Here is a 19,749-nt window from a genome sequence, read left to right on the forward strand (position 1 = left end):
ATAGCTCCAGCACCATTTCTCCCTGTTTCTATATAGGCACAGTAAAAACTGGGGACAAAATTGTATTTTTTCCATTTCAGATTGAGGACTGGGGAAGTACTGACACGAATCTCATGATGGAATAAGAAAGACAAAAATTTACTTACTTCAGCATTTAACAAACTTGAATGAAACATCTTTGATACAGAAAAGCAGTATTCTAGACTTTGTGGCTCATCCAGAAGTAAAAACAGGTATGGAGAAGCTTGACATCTGGCATCAAGGAAGCCACACAAATTCATTGTGGACATGGTGTTCCAGAACTATAATCCCAGCACTCGGGAAATAGAACCAGGAAGGTGGTGTTTGAGGGCAGCCTGAGCTACACAGGCCAGCCTAGACTACATAGCCATACTTAGTTTCAAAACACTAAATTTCAGAGAACAAAAAAAGACATATAAATCGCTGCACATGATATACATAAATGTTAAGTGATCCTGAGAAAACAGAAGGGGAGGGAAAGTTATCAAATGGGACAGAGGCAAAACCTTAGTTTTGGTCGGTGCCTTCCACAAGCAGGGCATTCTTTGAAGTGCAAGATCCTCAGAAGTGTCTTCCTGCACCCCAGCTGGCCTGGGACTCACTATGCAGACCAGGCTGACCTCAATCTCAGAGAGATCTGCCTGCCTCTACCTCCGGAGTGCTGGAACTAAAGGTGTAAACTACTTTTTTAAAAAACAAAGATGAAGTCCCTAATAGGAACTGGAAGTACCATTACGGAGCCCCTCAGGCGTGGAGCAATGGTTTGCAGCCTCCCACACCATACTTCTGGCTGGAGAGGGCAAGGTAGGAGCCACCTCTGCTGCTCTGCGTCTGCGCTTGAGGCCCCCAGCGCTTGCGCAGTGCTGCTTCCGGCCGCCTGTTCCGGTAGTGCGCAGGCCCTGGGAGAGCTGTCGGGTGGGCATGGCGGCAGGGACACTGAGGGGCATGGCAGTGGCCGGCGGAGGCGAGAGCAGCGACAGCGAGGATGACGGCTGGGATATTGGCTATCTCAACAGGTCTTCTCAGGTAGCGGAGAAGGCGACATCTTGAACACACCTCTTGGGCCACCCTGGCTTTCGAAGGCGAGGCCGGAGTGTGAAGCCGCGTTCTCCCCCTCCCAGTCCTTTTAACAACCCCCACCCACAGTATCGAAAGTTAATTTTAGTCATGAATCCGTGACACAGTTCATATATTGACCAAACCAAACAGAAGAAACCTATGTACTTAAACATTATTTCCTGATGCAATGGAAATGAAAAATATATACATATATGTATATAACGTGATTTTTTTTTTTTAACCTTCCTTCTTTTTAAGACATTAAAAAGGTTGTTACCGGCTGAAGAGAAGAATGAAACGTTTAAGAAAGCACTGACTACCGGAGATATTTTCTTAGTGAAAGAGCTTCTAGATTCTGGTGAGTTAAGGAACAGAGTTAAAAAAGCAGAGATGTTAAGTTCACTAAGCTTCTAATCTTAAAGTCTGTGCTGTTTCTCCAATGAAACCATTATCAGTTGCCTTTTACATGTCTCTGTTGACTTTCAGTCTGCCTGCCTTTTTGTCTTCCATCTACCTTCATTTGGAATGCTACTGTAAGTACTCTCCAGCCACCTTGTTTAAGAAGCCTATTCTGGTCTGGCATGGTGGTTGCATGCCTTTGATCCCAGCACTCCAGAGGCCAAGGCAGGCAGATCTCTGTGAGTTCAAGGCAGCCTGGCCTATAGAGTGAGTTCCAGGCCAGCTGGGGAGACTCTTTCAAAAATGACCAAAAAAAAAAAAAAAAAAAAAAAACCCCCACTACTTCTGGGGGTTCAAACTAACCCTACCCCACCTTGATCCTTTTAAATATTTACTTGGCTATAGTATGTTTCTCAAGAATTGTTTCAGGTTCAGCTTCCGTCTGCTTTTTGTTGTTCTGGTAGAGTAAGGCCTGTGTTAGATGGCAGAATAAATATGTGGATATTTGTTCCAGCTTTATGGCCTTTTCAGTGTGATTCCTTGAAAATGTTACTTAAACTTTCAGAGCATAGTCTGCCCTGAGTTCCCTAGTGTTTTTCTGTAGCTTAGATGAAATACATTTTTTACTTATCTACAAATGTGCATTAAATTGTTGACCCTAATGGTTGAAATTATCCAAAGGACTAGCATGCATTAAACATCTATAAGACACAAAATATTCACACAAAAAAATATATGAGGTTAGGCCGGGCATGGTGGTGCATGCCTTGAATCCCAGCACTGAGGAGGCAGAGGCAGGCAGATCACTGTAAGTTCAAGGCTAGCCTGGTCTACATAGCAGGGGCTAGAGAGAGACCCTGTCTCAAAAAAGACAAGAAAGGAAGGAAGGAAGGAAGAGAAGAAGGAAAGTTCTATACTGGAAACAGTATGTTCTTTAGCAGAAAATAAATCAAACAAGATCAGGTTTTTATTACTAACCATGACACTTGGTGGCTCTGTAATATTAAGCTGTTGAACCTTGATAAACTTCAGTTTCCCCCTTTCTAAAGTGAAGATGACATTTTATCAAAGGGATATTGGAGAGGAGGAGAATGAAACTAAGATAATATATAAAGGATAGAGTCTGTAGACTTTATGTCAATAGTAGCTGAACATTATGTAAATTTTACCTGTATTCTTGTGGCAAAGATCTGTCTGACTTTGTAGACAACAGTGGAACTTGAGATCCACTTGATGAATGAAATTCAATAAAATTTAAGGAAATGGAGGAGTGAATAAGAAATATGAATGTAATTGATGGGATGGGATAGAATAGGCAGAAATTTCTTTTAGAAAACAGAATTTGTACGCAAGCAGTGGGAATAGGCATAGTGAAGGTAATAGAAGACTATGAGATAACTGGACTCCCTATGACTGATGGGCAAATTTGGGGTTTTTCAGTGCTTGAACATAACCTACTGCTAATTGTTTGGTCAACCTTTGAAATTTGGCCCTAATTACAAAAACTTTAAAAGTTCGTTTTAAAAAGGTGATAACAGATCTATACATACAAGGAGAAAGAGATCTTACCTTTGTTCCTACAAAATACTTTAAGTATTAGATGTGATAATTGGTAAATTTTTTGTACCAAAATTCCACATTTACTTCTCTTTTTCTTCACTCTTTCCTTTCTACATATGTCACCATTTTAGCTGCACTGTCAAAGAAAAATGTAATAAAATGATCTTTTCTCTGAACTTGTTCTCTTCTGGTTGCATTAGTGTAAAGAGGAAACATTTTTAAGAGAAGCTGGAGCAGAGAAATATATTAATAATTTAGGGCTTTATTTTCCCAGAAATACCATGTACCTTATACCAACTTAAGTGAGACAATTGGGAATTTACATATATAGTCTTTAGTGACTTAGTGTTTTCACAGGGGGAAAAAAGTGAGCCTCTCAGTGCATTCCTCAGTATCTCTCCAAGCAGAATACCATAGCCAGATATCTTAAGACCTGTAAATTATAAAATGTTATAACCAATGCTGTTACCGATACAAATTTCTTTGAAACAAAAGCATTCTCTTTTCTTTCATGAGATTATCAAGTGTTCCTTTTTTATTTTTATTTTATATGTATGAATGTTTGCCCGTATGTATGTAGATATATCCATATTGTACAATGCCCATGGAGACCAAAAGAGGGCATCAAATCCCCGGAACTGTAGTTATGGATGGTTTTTAGCCACCATGTGGATGCTGGGAACTGAACCCAGATCTTCTGCAAGAAGAATTACTGTTCTTAACCTCTGAGCCGTCTCTCTATCCCTGGGAAGTATTTAAGTCGAAGAGAAATTGCCACTTAAACCTTGATCTCTTTATAAGAAAGGCTTTATATAAATTTAATAAGTTATATTCATTGCCTTATCGTGTCCTTGTCCATATATGCTCCTATTCAGTCCTAGATCAGCTCAGGTTTTTTGTTTGTTTGTTTGTTTGCATTGTATGACCAAACCTGTATTATTGAGGAAAATCCTATAATTCAAAGGATGTGAAATATTAATGATTTGAGGATTTTACTGTTGTCCTTTCATGAGAATTATTACCTGCCTTTTCCTGTCTCACTCTGAATAGTGACTATTTTAAACCTTCTTTTTCACTCAGTGCCTGACATTTCATCTGTGCCTACAGCACAACTTGATAGTAATTTCCTATTTATTTCTAATCACTCCTTCTCAAAGTAGTTTTAAATTACAATGGTCCTGCCTTTCAATCTCCTTTCATTTTCTTTCTTCTGTCTTCACTGTTCTTGATTTTATTTTTGTTTATTAAACTTCTGGCTTCATCCTAGTTTCCATACCTGCTGTCCCATTCTCAACAAGAGTGTATGTTGTGTTTATGGTATAGATATATACTAATGTTGATCCCTGGATTACAAACTGTAGTCTGTATTTCTCAGAGCTTTCGTGCTCTAGCCCAAGCCTATCTTTTAGTTTCATTCTTCATCAGTCACCCATGCGTTAAGTTTGTGTTGGTAAGAAATTCAGGACATCTTTGGGATATATGTAGTATTTAAAATGATACAGTTGTGTGATCTGTGTAGAGATAATATTCTTATTTAAAAGACACGACCTCTGCAAAACCTTCCCTAACACCACTACAGAGAAAAGTCTAGCATCGAAAACCCTATTATACTGTAGATACTCTCTCTATTGTGTGGTAAAACTTTGGTCTCTCCAACCTGAGACTAAGGGAAGCGAATTTTGTTAATACCAGTGCAAGTCTTTTCTGAAACTGTTTTCACCAAGAAATTCTCTTCCATAATAAACTACGTATGTGTGTTGCAATATCCATATACTTTACACAGACTGAGGTAACAATGAGAGTTTATTTGTCATTGTTTTGGTTGGTTTTGGTGGGGAGGAATTTTAAAACTTTGTTTTTGTATTGACAGGCGTTAGTGTAGATTCTAGCTTTCAGTATGGATGGACTCCTCTTATGTATGCTGCTAGCGTTGCTAATGTAGAGCTGGTTCGGTTCCTTCTGGACAGAGGTGCTAATGCAAGCTTTGATAAAGGTAAGAGATTTGAGAAAATTAATTATGTTTACTGTGATGATTTGATTTCCAAGCAGCAAGTATGCAGAGTGAAAAAATTAAAGCATTTTGAATAAAAATCTTTTAATTGTATTAGATTAATATGAAAAATTAAATTTTTAATTTAAAAATAAATATGTTTTGAGCAATTATTTTTTCAAAAGATAGACTTATAACCTATTATCTTCATAACAGGTTTTACTGTTATGTTTATAATAGGTAATGTTATAAACATACTTTTAAATTATATACTAGATGATTTTTGTTGAAGGAACAATACATTGAAACAGCAAAAAGCTAAGAATTTTGTGAAAAATTACTTAAATCAGTATATATAATTATAAACTCTGAATTAAAGTTGTTTTGTAGTTTATTAAATCTATGTTTCTGTCTTTGTTATTAAATATTTTTCACTCAGTAGTGCTCGAGTCCTTTTAAAGATCAAGAGTATTTATGTAAATCCAGTTTATGTTTCTTCTCTTAGTTGCATGCTTACATAGATTTTTCTTTTCATTGTGTCACTTGAAGACATCACTTGATGAAAATATATTTAAGAATGAGAGTTTTGAAAGTGTGTGAAACATGGTAGAAGGAGAGTCCCAGGGATTATTTTCTGCCCTCCACCTCTGTGTTCCAGTGTGCATGTGCCCCCCACCCACCCAGCACACACAAAATAAATAATATGTAACAGGGAAACCAATGAACGTGTAGTTAATTACAGTTTGAGTACAGTACTTTACAAGCAAGTCTCAAGAATTGTCAAATGGGTAATGAGAAATCAAACCAGAAAATATAGATCATTATTTTCCAATCATAAATTAAACAAGGCAAAGTTTAATCCATCAAAAACTGTTTATACCCAGGTAGTGTGGCCACACAGAGTCAATATACCAAAACACTTTCTATTCTTCTGAAGAAATGGCAATAGAGGAAGGAAGTTAAGATATGAAATGAGCTATACTTTGGAGATGTAAGTGGTCCATCCCTAGATGGTGAGATCTGCCAGGAGTCATAGATAGGCAGAAGTTGTAGAATTTTAGAGTGCAGTAAATGCTTAGAATGGTTTTTAAAAAGTACATTAGAGATGCTTCCTAATGTGTAGGGATTTTTCTTTGCTTTTCTATTAACTATAGATAAGTTAACTATTTTGATGACTGCATGCTCTGCTCGTGGCTCAGAGGAACAGATCTTGAAGTGTGTTGAGCTACTACTGTCTCGAAATGCTGATCCAAATGTTGCTTGTAGGTAAGGGCCTCACTGTATGTTCAAAATGTTATACTTTTCCTTTATCATCCTGGTATACATTTGATAAAATGAATTTTTGAAATCAAGAGCATTATTTACTTGACCAAATAGTTTGTGGATGAAAATACGTCATAAAGTCATAGTTTCAATTGTGTAAGGTTATCAAAATGAGATAATGTGAAGGTAAACTTTTAGCCTTAAACTTTTACAGGAATATGATTTTGTAATTAGCAGGTAAAGAGAACAATAAACTCATTTCCTGTAAATCATAGACTCAAAAGAGATTTCTCAGTGGTTAAGAGATGTACTGCTCTTGCAAAGGGCCTGGGTTCAGTTCCCAGCACCTAGCACTTGTACTCACGTACACACACACACACACACACACACACACACACACGGAGAACATGCATACGCAATTCAAAAAACTAAAATAAAATCTTTTTTAAAAGAATTAACAGTTTTATACAAATACTAATAAAATATGTAGAAGTGTTTCCATTTTCCTAGAACTTCATCAGCTAGTTATGCAATAACGTGTGTAATGTGTAATAGTGTTAGGCCTAGATAACAAATGTATCATGTATCTGTTGAAAAGTCACTAAAAATAAAAATTGATTACTTAAAATTCTGTTTTATTAACTTTTTGTCTGGCGCCATTTTCCATTCCATCTTCCCATTAATCTCTTATTTTTGTTTTAGCTGATCTTCAATGTGAAGTAGTGGGAACTATTTCATCTAATGGAAATGTCTAGTGTGAATAGGATCATTCATAATTTGATTAACTGTGCTCTCTTGCTCAGATATGGTAACAGTTAAACGTCTAGGATTTTTGTCCTAATTCAATATGATACTAAAATAACAGCTTTGTACTTACTATATTACTTTAGATCATTTCTAGATCTTTGCTAAAATTTTCAAGGCCAGCCTGGTCTACATAGTGAGTTTCAGGCCTCTGGGGCTACAGAGAGACCCTGTCTCAAAAACAACAACAAAAAAATCTCATTGGAGTACTCAAAAGCAAAATCTTGTTGCTTCCTGTACAACACTTGGCAGTCTCTAAAGATATTTTTGATTGTCACACCCACAATGATAGTGCTTGGGGCCAGAAATACTACTGAACATTTACAGTGCATAGGACATCTATCCTTCCAAACAGAATAACTAATGCCAAAATATCAATAGTGCTAAAGTTAAGAAACCCTGATCTAGTGTGAAAAGGGCCAACCTGTACAGATAACTATTTAAAAAGTAAAGATTAAAAAGAATAGATATTGAAAGTATCAGCAAACTTTTAAAAGCACATCAATTCATAGGAATATTTTTATTTTGTTTATAGTTTAATTCTTAAGTATAAATTGTGGGTCTGGTTGTACCTTGAAATTGAGACATGTACTTAGGACACATAGCTGAAATAAATATCCATGAGTGCTGTCTCTGGATTAATGGAACATTGTTTCTTGCTGTGCGCTCTTTAATTTCTTTAGTATTTGTACAGGGTGGTATAGGTAGTAACCAGGCATGGTAGTGCATGCCTATTAGTCTCAGCACTCAAGAGTCTGAAGCAGGAGGATTATGAGTTCAAGGTGGAACCTGCGTTACTTAGAGAAGCACAGCATAAAATAATACCATGAGTAGTAAAAACTTTACCTTCTTAGTCCCTGTCTTATAAACATATGAAAAGAGAAATTAAACAAGCCAGAGTCCTAGACTCTGCTATTCTGCCTCCGTACAGCTAAATATCACATTTAAGGTGTATAGGATAAATCTGAAATAATATGCATCAATTCTTGTCTGCTTGAATATTTCTGCTGCTGCTAATTTCTTTATGTAAGTAAGTAAATGTTCAAAGTTGGGACAGACAGTCACTCAGCAGGTAAAAGTGCTTGCCATGCATGCCTGACAACCTTAGTTCTGTTCTATTGAAAAGTAAAAACAGCCCATGATCTCATGCACACTGTGGCATGCATGCATGTACACACACACACAAAAAAAAAATACGCATACAATAATAAAATAATTTTTAAATTTTTTATTGAATTTTGTGATTTGCATACGGTATAATTTGATATATGTAGATCCCCTCCCCTATCTGTACCTCCTACTTCCCCTTGCCCAATTCAGTATACTCGACCATATGTACAATACGGGTATAGAATCTGATTTGTGTCCCCACGTGTCCCTCAGTGTGGGTATATTCACTAGAGCCTGATCAACATACCAAGAGCCGCATCCCTGTAAGAGACTGCCTCTCTTCCTCCTAGCAGCCATCAGTTGCCAGAAGTTCCCTAGGCTGGGTTGGGATTTCCTACCCAAGTCCCTGTGTTTATTCTAGAATGACACCTTTCACTAAATACATGTTCAATTCTGCAAGTCCCAGTTGGATTCATTACTGTCAGTGATTTTGAAATTTTTAGTAGTTTCTCACAATATTTCTTCTGTTCTGTCTTGAAAATAGCTAATTTTAAAATATCAACTTAAAGTATTATCATTACTGTATCTTCATCATGATGTCATAATAAATACCTTCTAAATTTTGGATTGGTGCCTTAGTTCTAGAAAAGTCTTATCTAATGTTTCTTTTAATATTATCTCTGCCTGATTCTTTACTGTGCTTACATGTCTCTGATTGTAGTATAGCCATTAGATTTTCTGAGTTTATCCTTACTTTCATTTTCCATCTTTTGTCTTACCATGCTATATTCTATATTCTAGCTAATTACTTTTGGTCTACAATTAATTTTTTAATTTAATTTAATTTTTGAGATGCTGGGGATGGAACCTAGGGTCTTGCATATGGCCAGTAAGTGAGCACTGTGCCTCTGAGCTACATCCTCGGCGCTGATGTTCCTTTAGTTTGCTGAATCTCATTTGCCCTTCTAACCTGTGTAGTTCAAATGTGAATTAATAATTTCAGTTAGTTTTCAAATTTCTGGAATTTTTTTAAGACTTCTTTCAAAAATTGCAATATCACTTTTTATAGCTTATTGTTCCCTGAAAATATTGCAAACTCTAACTTAACACTTCTTTAATGTAGTAAACATGTCATCTAGATCGGTACCGATGTCTGAAATTGTTATGAGCTTGTTTCTTTTCGTACTGTTCCTCATGCCTCTTGTGAATCACCAGGTAGTAGTCAATAGATTTACAGATTTGCTGTGGGAATAAAAATGTGATGCATATAGTGATCCATCAGAGAAAATTTTGCTTATTTCTCAAAGGTGCCTGGGGCACTATCAGTTAAGGAACCATGTCATCTTAAATTTGAGGATTGAGTGTGAACATGAAGATTTCTTACCTTGAAGATGTAGCCTCGTAAGTCTGGGCTTAATTTGTCTTAAGTATGGTTTATCACACTTTTGACCTAAATGCCCAGGCATTTTAAATTTTTTCCGTCTGATGTTCAAAGTAATTTTCCCATTAATTTCTCTGAACTGCTTTTGCCCTCAATGCAAAAGCAATTCTGAATATTAACTTTAACACTGACATTTTGCTGTCTAGATTTCGGTTCAGTAGTTCCTTAGTGTCTTGGTTTTTTTTTTTAATTTTCATACAGCTGCTTCAGGAGCCTTTACAATTTTGGTCCACATTTTCTAAATTGCCATTTTTATTTACTGTTTTTTATTACTAAATTTTTTATTTATGTTTATTTTATGTTTATAAGTGCATTGTCTGTGTGTGTGTGTGTGTTGTACAATGCCCACAGAGGTCAGAAGAGGGTGTTGGATCCCCTGGAACTGGAGTTAGGATGGTTGTTAGCCACCATGTAGGTGCTGAGAATTGAACCCTCTGCAAGGAGTCCTCTGCAGGAGCAGTCAGTGCTCTTAACCACTGAGACAAACCTCCAGCTTCTTTTTTATTTTGTTAAGTTTTTATTGAAAATAACATTCATTTAACATTTCATAATAGGTTTTCCATATTGGTATAGAGAAGTCTACTTCATTCCTTTATTATTTTTTCTAATTTTATTTTTTTCCTTTCCTTTCTTTGAGACTAAGGCAAAGAACTAAGAACTTGAAAGTAATTTTTAACTTAACTATCTAGGACAGAAATCACAATTTTCTCTTAAATATTGCCAATGAAAATGCTTAGCTGACAAAGATTTTCTTCTACCATAGGCTGTCTTTTTCTCTGCTGATAGTTTTATTTGCTGTGCAGATACCTTTTTATTAGTATAGAATATGGATTTTATTTCAGTATATTCATAAATATACATTCTATACTTTATTTCTGTACTCTCTTGTCCCCCTTGATCACCCCTTCCCTTCTCTCTGATCCCTTTCTTTTTTCCTCTTTTTTAGTGGCCCTCTACCCCCTTTCCACCATCATGTCATTTACCATCTCAGTCGCTCCCTCCATCCCTCTTCTCCTTCCCCCTCCCCTTCCCTCCCACCCCCCCCTTCTCTCTCTCCCACATAATGAGAGAAAACACATAATACTTGTCTTTCAGAGTCTGGCATTTTACTTAACATGATTGTCTCCATTTCTACCCATTATCCTGGAAAGTATACGGCTTTGTTCTTCTGGGATCAATCCCTAGCACCTGAATAATATTGCATAGTACATTTTCTTTTTAAAATAAGATTTTACTGATTCTTTGAGAATTTCATACAATGCATTTTGATCATATTCAGACCCCCTCCCCCATCAATTTTCAGATCTATCACCACCTCCCTACATCCTCCCTCATTTTATGTCCTCTGTTTTTGTAAGGCCTATTGAGTATAATTTGTGTTCCTCAAATGCTCTTGTGTGTGGGTCCATGCCCTAGAGCCTGATCAACCTCCATGTATCACACCTTGAAGAAAACTTATTCTCTTTTTCCCAGCAGCTATCATTTACCAACGGTTCCTCTGATAGGGCTGGGACTTGCCCACCTCCCCCATTCATACTGGGTATTTGTCTGGCTTAGGCTTGTATGGGTCTTGTGAATGCTGTCACACATGCTGTGGATTCATATGTGCAACTGCTTGTGAAGTCCAGAAAACATGGTTTCCTTGTGTTCATCCACCACCTTTGCACTTAAAAATCTTCCCACCCCTCTTGCACAATGATCCCTGAGCCATGAGATGAGAGGGGGTGATACAGAAGTCTCATTTAGGACTAAGTACTCCACAGTCTCTTATTTTCTTCCTGTTGACCAGTTGTGGATTTCTGTGTTAATCACTCTGGTGACATTGAAAGATGCACTATTATATGAGTATAGCAAATCATTAGATACCAGTTTAATACTGTGTCCATTTAGCAGGATAATAGTAGTAGGTTCTCTACTATGGCCTGTGACCTGTCTAACCATAGGTTCCTACGCCTGCTATCAGTGTCAGGTATGGGCTTCATCTTGTGAACCAAACCTTCAGTCCAAGCAGAAAGTGATTGGTTACTAAAATAACATTAGTGCCACTGTTGTACCACTGGACATATCTTGCCAGCCAGTTGTTATCATAACTTTCATGGTTCATATCTGAGTATGGTTGACGATTTTCTGGTATCATGCATAGCACCTTCCAGCACTGTGGAAGCTAGCCAGTAGAGATGAAGCTTTGAGGTCAATACCAGCTTGATTTCTCCATGTTTATTCTATGACTCGTGTGTAGTGTCTTCAGCAATGAGTCTTATTTGTCAGGTTCCATGGACGGCAGCCAAGAGCAATGGTAGTGACTAGAGAGATGGCTCAGTGGTTAAGAGCATTGACTGTTTTTGTGTAAGACCTGGGTTCAATCCCTAGCACCTACCTGCTGGCTAACACCAGTCTACAACTCCAGTTCAGGAGAATCCAGTGCCTATTTCTGACCTGCGGGCACTTATATATGTGCAGGTAATACACTCATACACATAAAAATAATAACTAAAATACTTTTTTGTTTTGGTCTTTTTGAGACAGGGTCTCCCTGTAGCCCCAGCTGGCCTGGAACTCACTGTGTAGACCAGGCAGGCCTTGAACTCACAGAGATCCCCCTGCCTCTGCCTCCCAAGTGCTGGGACTACAGGCGTGCACCACCATGCCCAGCACTAAAATACTTTTAGAAGAGCAATGGTAATAACCAGCATTGTTTGACATCCTGGGTCAATAATTCCAAAAGAAAACCCCTATTCCTGGCATTGAGCTTTCTATTTGGAAAGGACTTCTTACAATTCCTTTTTAAATCCTTTTTTATGTGTATATGTATATATTTTAAGAAGCTTCTACAGTAGTAGGTTTCCCTGTGACTTTTTCAAAAGGCCTTTGGTACCTGGTAGGAGCATTGTCCCCTTATTATGAGGTAACTTCTTTTTTTTTCTTCTTTTTTTTTTAATTATTCCAAAGGGGGGCAATTTTTAACACATTTTTCCAGAAATAACTTGAAGCAGGTTACATAAAAATATATATACAATGAAGATTAAGGGGGGGAATAGGAATAAGAAATCAAAGACCAAAGGATTTGCTAACATGGGGTCAACTTTGGTGGAATAATGAAGGTTTCCATTAGCTCTGTTTTTTTTTTAATTAATCCTAACAAGTTTATTGGGCTTTCTAACAGTGCATAGGGTGGGGGTTTATTTACAGAAGGGTGGGTGCCCCCCCATTTATATCTGCGCTGGAAAGTCCACACTCAAATATAGATCCTGTGACTTCCCTACAGTCACACAAAATGGCAAGAGAGGTGCCTCATGGTGTTCTAGGCTTATCTATCCTTAGCCCCTCCCCCACATGCAGCTAAGGTCGACTGATTGGGTGGGAGGGGTAACTGACTCCCCCCTTGACCTTGACGAGTGTGGGAAGGAGGTGTGACTATAGCTTCCTGGCATAGTGGTCAGAGGACACTGCCAGTTAACTTGGTAACTCCTTTTTAAACTCTTTTTATATGTGTACACACACACACACACACATATATATATATTTTTGTCTTTTTGAGACAGGGTCTCTCTGTAGCCCCAGCGATCCGGAAACTTCCTAGGTTGCCCCGCCTGGCCTTGAACTCACAGAGATCCCCCTGCCTCTGCCTCCCAAGTGCTGGGATTAAAGGCATGCGCCACCACACCCAGCTATGTACATGTATATATTTTAAGAAGCTTCAACATGTTTCCATGTGACTTTTTCAAAAGGCCTTACGATTTCTTTACCAACTTCTGTTTGTAGTAATCTAGGTTGATTCATAGTTTGGCTATTGAGAATTGCCCTAGTAGTAGTACTAGTTATATTGTGTATGGGCATGTATGCCATAGTGTGCATGGGGAAGTCAGAGGAGAATATTGTGGAGTTTGTTCTCCCCTTCTGCCTTTAAGTAGGTTTTATGGATTTATCTCATGTCACCAGACTTGTACAACAACTGTGCCATCTCAACAGCCTGTTTTTAAAGGAAACACTTATTGTTTGCTGCCTTCCAAGCACTGTGTTTATTGCTTTTAAATATATTGTCTAAGTAATCCTTATAAATCAGTAGTACATGAATTTGACACTTCTATTATTAGAATATTAATAAATCTTATAAGATTATTTGTAAGTAACATTTTTCTTCTTTGAATTTATGAGGTTTTCCCCTAGTTTGCTGAAACCCTTTCTAATATTAAAAAAGGTAAATTTGTATTTAGAAGTTACTTTTTCTATCAAGAGTATTTTGTTAAATCCAGATAGCCCAGCTATGAGATAAGAGTCTTACAAATTATGTGACATTTTAATTTCAGTAGATGTTTTATTACCATTGATAAATAGGGACACATTAACCAATGCTCAAGGTTTTGACGTAATCATTGAGTAGTTGTTAACTTGTTGAATGTTATTACCTGCTTTAATAAACAGGAAAAAAAACTTGGAAAAACTTTGCTTTCTTTCTCAGTATAAATTTAGTTTTAAATGTCATGGAGCAGCTTGGTAGATTGAGTATAATATTGGCTTACACTGCTAACTTATTTCTAGTTGTAAGTAAATACATGACACAGCTCACTACTGAAAACATAGGAAGAAGTCATAAAGTATTCTTTCAGGAAATGTTTTTAAATAGCTTACTTAGAAAATATTGCTAGAAATTGCCACTTATTTTGTATTTTTTCCTATAATTTTTAAATGTATTAGTTGACAAATTTTTGTCATAAAATACTAAAATAATAAGTCCATGTAATAATCGTACTCTTTGACTGAAGAAATTCTTTGAATTATCTCAGAGGTGGTGACTCTAAATAGTTTAGTGAATGTCCCCAAACCATTTTTTGCCCTTCAAAAAATTATTTTTAAGTAATTCTAGATTCACAGAGAGTTATAAAAATCCTGCAGCAAGCTGTAGTAGTCTTCACCAGCCCCCCAGAGATGACATGCTTCATGACTACAGCAACATACTGAAAGCAGGAAGTTAACGTTGGTACAACCCATAGATTTCATTCAGAGTTCATCATTAGATTAGATTGTATTTATATAACTACCATCAAAATCAAGAAATAAAATTCTTATTAGCACAAAAATCCTTGCCCTGCCCTTTTATGGTCACATCTTACAGAGCTGAACATTTGAAAGCCTTTTTCTATGTGTTCTAAACCTCCTCTTTTAAAAAAGAAATGCTTTTATGTTTATGTGGAGGGGTACACCCATGCCATAGCACTCATTGGAGGTCAGAAGACAATTTGTAGTTGGTTCTTCTTCCAGTGAGTCTTTGGGATCGAACCTTTTTAAAATAAACATACATATATATAAATGCATACATTCACAGAGTTCTTTTCACACTCAAAGATGAGTGTGGGAAAATAATGAGTGTGGGCTCTTCCTTGTCAGGCCATAATAACTTTACCTCTGTTTGATTTGATAACTGTACACTATTATTTATTACTAGTGCACTGTAATTTATTGAAACATCCTTTTGATAACATTTATAGCATGTGTAATTTTTACATTCTTGTGTTTTATGGTGGATAACAGTAATGTCTCGAGCCAAATTTCTAAGGTTTGAGCTCCAGCTTTAAGATTTTCTAACTCTAGAATTTTATCTTTTCTGTCTTTTTTTATAATATACAGATAAAAGTATTGTGTCATAAATAGGTGAGTTTCTGCTCAGAACTGTCCCTAGATAGAGGAAAGCACCCATGTGTTTGCCATAAACATGCTGAGAGCATTCTCAGTGGGTAATCTGTAAAAAGACTTCTAGAAGTAGATTGCTTCAAAAATTTGTGCATTTAAAATGGAGAAGTAATCCTCCACAAAGTGTTTTACAGTTTATAGTGTAAACACTGAAAGAACATCCATTTACCTCTGTGTCAATATATAAATAAGCTGTGTATGTGTGCGTGTGTGCATGTGTTTTCCTAGGACTTAAACCCAGAATGCCCTGCTTACTGGAAAAATGTTTCATCACTGTATTACCTCCTCTGCCAAGAAGCCTATTTATACTTCTGTTATTTTTCTCATTTTAATTGATTTGGACCTCTTTCCTTAGATTATTAGACTTTCACATAATTTTAGAAGTTTCCTGTCCATATCCTATGCTCATCTTTTTATGTACCTCTTCTCTTCTTCTTTTAATATATTTTAAATGAATTTGTGTGTATTTCATGCACAGCATCTTAGTCCTCTTTATAGCTCCTTCCCCACTGGCACCCTCCCATAACCCCCACCACCACCACTGGATTCCATGCATTTTTTCATTTATGCTGAGGCCTGTTGGGTCAAGTTACTGTTCCCTGACATCCCTCCAGTCGAGTTCATCCACTGGAGTCTAGTCAGACTATTTAGAGCCACTCCCTTAAAGAAGATCAGCTCTTCCTCACCTAGTAGTAATCAGTTGCCCGGTAGTTCTTTGGCTAAGATTGGGGCCTGCTGCCCATTTCCACAGTTCTGTAATAGGTTTTGTCTACTTGAGTTTGCACGGGTCTTACGCATACTGTCACCACTACTCTATGTTCATATGAGCAAGATCCCAGAAGTTTGTAAGACTCTATTTCTTTATGGTCATGCACCTCCTCCTTTGGCTCTTAGAATCTTTGTACCCCCTCTTCCACAATGGTCCCTGAGCCCTGAGTTCATTGTGCTTTGTTGCATGAGGGAGCTTTGCTGATGAGAGTTGATTAGTATCACTATGATCCATGAGTCTTAGGTGTAGTGGTTCCATGTAGATGTGTCACTATCTCTGTGTGTTACCAGTTGTGTAACTCTGTAATAGTCTCCATCTGTTGAAAAAGAAGCTTCTTTGATGAGTGGTGACTGGCATACTAATCTGTAAATATAAGGATCCATATGTAGCACATAGTAAGAAATTACATTTGTCTAGGGATATGACAGCCTTGGAATTTTCTCTAAGATCTGTGACCTCTTAAGCCATGTGTATTTGGCTATGTTTACAGTACCATACATGAGTTACCTCCCATTGAGTGGGCTTAAGGTCCAATTGGGTAGCTGTTGATTACCACCCTCCAAGATAAAAGTGCCACTACTGCTGCGATATACTTTCCTGTGCTGGTCATTGATGTGGTTATCAGGCCTTAAAGCTAGGGTTGAATCTTCAATTGATGTTCTCCCTAAGCAGCTTGCATAGTATTCTCTAAAACTTTGAGAGCTAGACTTCAGGGAGGGTGGCTTCCAGGTCAGTTCCATCACCATTGCTTCAAGTCCTGTGTCCAAGTATGTCTTATCTTCAGCAATAGGATCTTACCTTTAAATTCTGGGAGACAATGAAGGGCTGTGTAATTTAGAGAGTCTTTTGGACTACCCTGGCCAACAACTAAAAGGGAGGTTTCTCCTGTCTGGCACTGTTTGTTGTTATGTAGCCTTCAACTATACACATGGGCTCATGTAGAGATATTGTACGTGTAATTTTTCAGTAGGTTTTGGACTAATACAATTCCCTCTGATTTTTACACCAGCTAGGAATTATTTGTCTCTCCTCTCTTGCTCCCTGTCTAACCTTCCCTCCTCCTTCCACAGTTAAAGTACCCCCATTTTCCCCATTTCTCCCTTGACAATACCTATCTCCCATGGTTCCCCTCTCGTGAGTTCCTTCTTCCCCTTTATCCCTATTGTTCTTTGTATAACCCTCCCTACCCCCTTCCATTTAAATACCCTCATTTTACCCATTTCCCTCTTAGTAACACCTGTCTCCTACTGTTCTCTTTCATGTTCCTTCATTCCCTTTACCGTCCTGGTTCCTTTCCATTTTCCTGGCTCCTGCAGTTACATCAGGATATATGCTCACATACAAGGATTTGGTGCTAGGATCCACAAATGAGGGAGAATGTACATCATTTGTTTTTCTGAGTCTGTGTTACTTCACTTAGTATAAGTTTCTAGTTCCATCCATTTACATGCAGATTTCATGATTTCATCTTTCTTTACCACTGAGTAGAACTCCAATGTATAAATGTACATTTTCTTTATCCACTCGTCAGTTGAGGGACACTTACGTTGCTTCCATTTCTTAGCTATTGTGAAAAGAGCAGCAATAAACATGGATGTACAAGTGTCTCTGCAGTAGGATGAGTCCTTTGGGTATATTCCAAGGGGTAATATAACCAGGTCTAACAGTAGATTCATTTTTAGTTTTTTTAAGTGTTTTCTACACTGCTTTCCATAGTGGTTGCATGAGTTTGCAGTGAATGAGTGTTCCCTTTTGCCTATATCTCCAGCATTTGGTATCATTTGTTTTCTTGATCTTAGCCAGTCTAACTTGGGTAAGATGAAATCTTAAAGTGGTTTCAATTTTCATTTCCCTACTTACTGTGTTGAACACTTTTTAAGATGTTTCTTAGCCATCTTTATCTCTTCTTTTGAGAACTCTGTTCAGAACCATCTTTTAATTGGGTCATTTTATTTTATGATTCTTTGTTTTTTGAGTTCTTTATATATTCTGGATGTTAAATCTCTGTCAGATATGCCTCTGGTGAAGATTTTCTCCCACTCTGTGGGTTTTCTCTTCAGTTGCTTGGTTGTTTCTTTTGCTGTACAAAAACTTTTTAGTTTAATAAGGCCCCACTTGCTGATTATTGGCCTTAATTCCTGAGCAACTGATGTCTAAATCAGACGTCTAAATCAAGAAAGCCCTTTCTTATACCTCTATCTTGTAGGTTACTGCCAATGTTTTCTTCTAACAGTTTTGGAGTAGGTTTCACATTGAGTTCCTTGATCCATTTGGTTTGACTTTTGTGCAAGGCAAAAGATAAGGGTTCAATTTCATTCTTCTACAGGTAGAGATCCAGTTTTGCCAGCACCATTTGTTAAAGATGCTGTCTTTCCTCCATTGTGTGTTCTTGGCCCCTTTATCAAATATCAGGTGGCTGAAATTGCATGTACTCATCTTTGGGTCTTCACTTACGTTCCTATATATAGAAAATGGCTTTATCTTTGTTAATTACTTTACATGTACGCAGTCAAATATCTTAGTGTTATTTCACATATTTGAGGCACAGCACTAATATTGTTAGTCATATCAAAGTCTTTCTACCTGGTCCTTTTGGAAGATCAAGTTGAAGAGGACAGAGATACAAAAAGCTAGTTAATTAAAAGCTCTTAACACAACTCTTTCAAAACACATGGCCAGAAAACGTGACAGGAGAAAAAAAATCTTTCAAATTCTGACCTAACTTTGGTTATTCTCTAGAATTTGGTATAAAATCAGTGTATGTAAATTGACATCAGAAAATCTTTTGCTAACGCAATTATAATAATGTTATATATGGTGATTAGTTTATAGTTATACAGCTACCTTCCAACATTAGTTCACTTGAGAATTTGACTTGTCTCGTTATATTTTAAATTCTGAATTTGAAATATGTATCAGTTATTTTTATTTAAAACTTGATATTTATTTAAAATGTGTATTTGTTTTTCCCCTCTTAAGTCTCTCAGAGGAAAACTGCATTCTCCTTATAATGTGAATAAAATTATCCCAAGTTACTGAAAGAATTGCTTTAAAGATGCTGATTTTTTGATTCTCATAAGATTAATCTTCTGAGATGCTAGCAGCAAAAGGTCGAGAGCTAGTATATGGGCTTGTAAATCATTGTTCATATCTAACCTGAGTACAGTGTCCTCAACAGTATAATAATAACTACATAGTTCTTTAAAAAGAAACCCTACTATGCCTCAATAAAGATATTTTGTTCATTTACCTTTTCACATTGTTTATATTTTCATGTTATATATTGTATTATGCTAAAGAGCAATAATTTTTCACAGTTAAGGTTAAGCAAAAATGTGTTTAAGTTGCCTTATGTTTAGAAAGTTGAAGATTACTTGTTTGCAAAGTATCTTGGAACCAAGTTTATATCTCAGTTTCTTTTATTTATTAGCTTTACAAACTTACCTTGGAAAGCTTTTGAAACTTAACTTGTATTTCTCATCTGTGTAATAAATTAGAAAACTTATTTTACTTATTTGGTTGGGTTCTATAATCAGATTGAATATCATGTAAAAGGTTTAGAAAATGTATTGCCTATAAATATAAAATTGTGTTTTTATTAATGTCGCTAAAGAATCATACTTTACATACTTGGAAAAACATGTA

General features: G+C 36.8%; 1 protein-coding gene across 2 annotated transcripts in view; it reads left to right on the plus strand.

Moving 5' to 3' along the window:
* Nucleotides 1–918: 918 nt before the first annotated feature.
* Nucleotides 919–19,749, plus strand: part of Asz1 (ankyrin repeat, SAM and basic leucine zipper domain containing 1) — a 66,691-nt gene continuing 47,860 nt past the window's right edge. For both annotated transcript variants that reach the window (XM_029565508.1, XM_008837226.2), the window contains exons 1-4: nucleotides 919–1,047; nucleotides 1,339–1,438; nucleotides 4,910–5,032; nucleotides 6,184–6,295. In XM_029565508.1, the coding sequence (XP_029421368.1) occupies nucleotides 943–1,047; nucleotides 1,339–1,438; nucleotides 4,910–5,032; nucleotides 6,184–6,295 (440 nt within the window). In that variant the 5' untranslated portion in view covers nucleotides 919–942. The remainder of the gene's footprint in view (nucleotides 1,048–1,338; nucleotides 1,439–4,909; nucleotides 5,033–6,183; nucleotides 6,296–19,749) is intronic.

The sequence above is a fragment of the Nannospalax galili genome, unplaced genomic scaffold (assembly GCF_000622305.1).
Source record: "Nannospalax galili isolate Female #2095 unplaced genomic scaffold, S.galili_v1.0 scaffold171, whole genome shotgun sequence".
NCBI lineage: Eukaryota > Metazoa > Chordata > Mammalia > Rodentia > Spalacidae > Nannospalax > Nannospalax galili.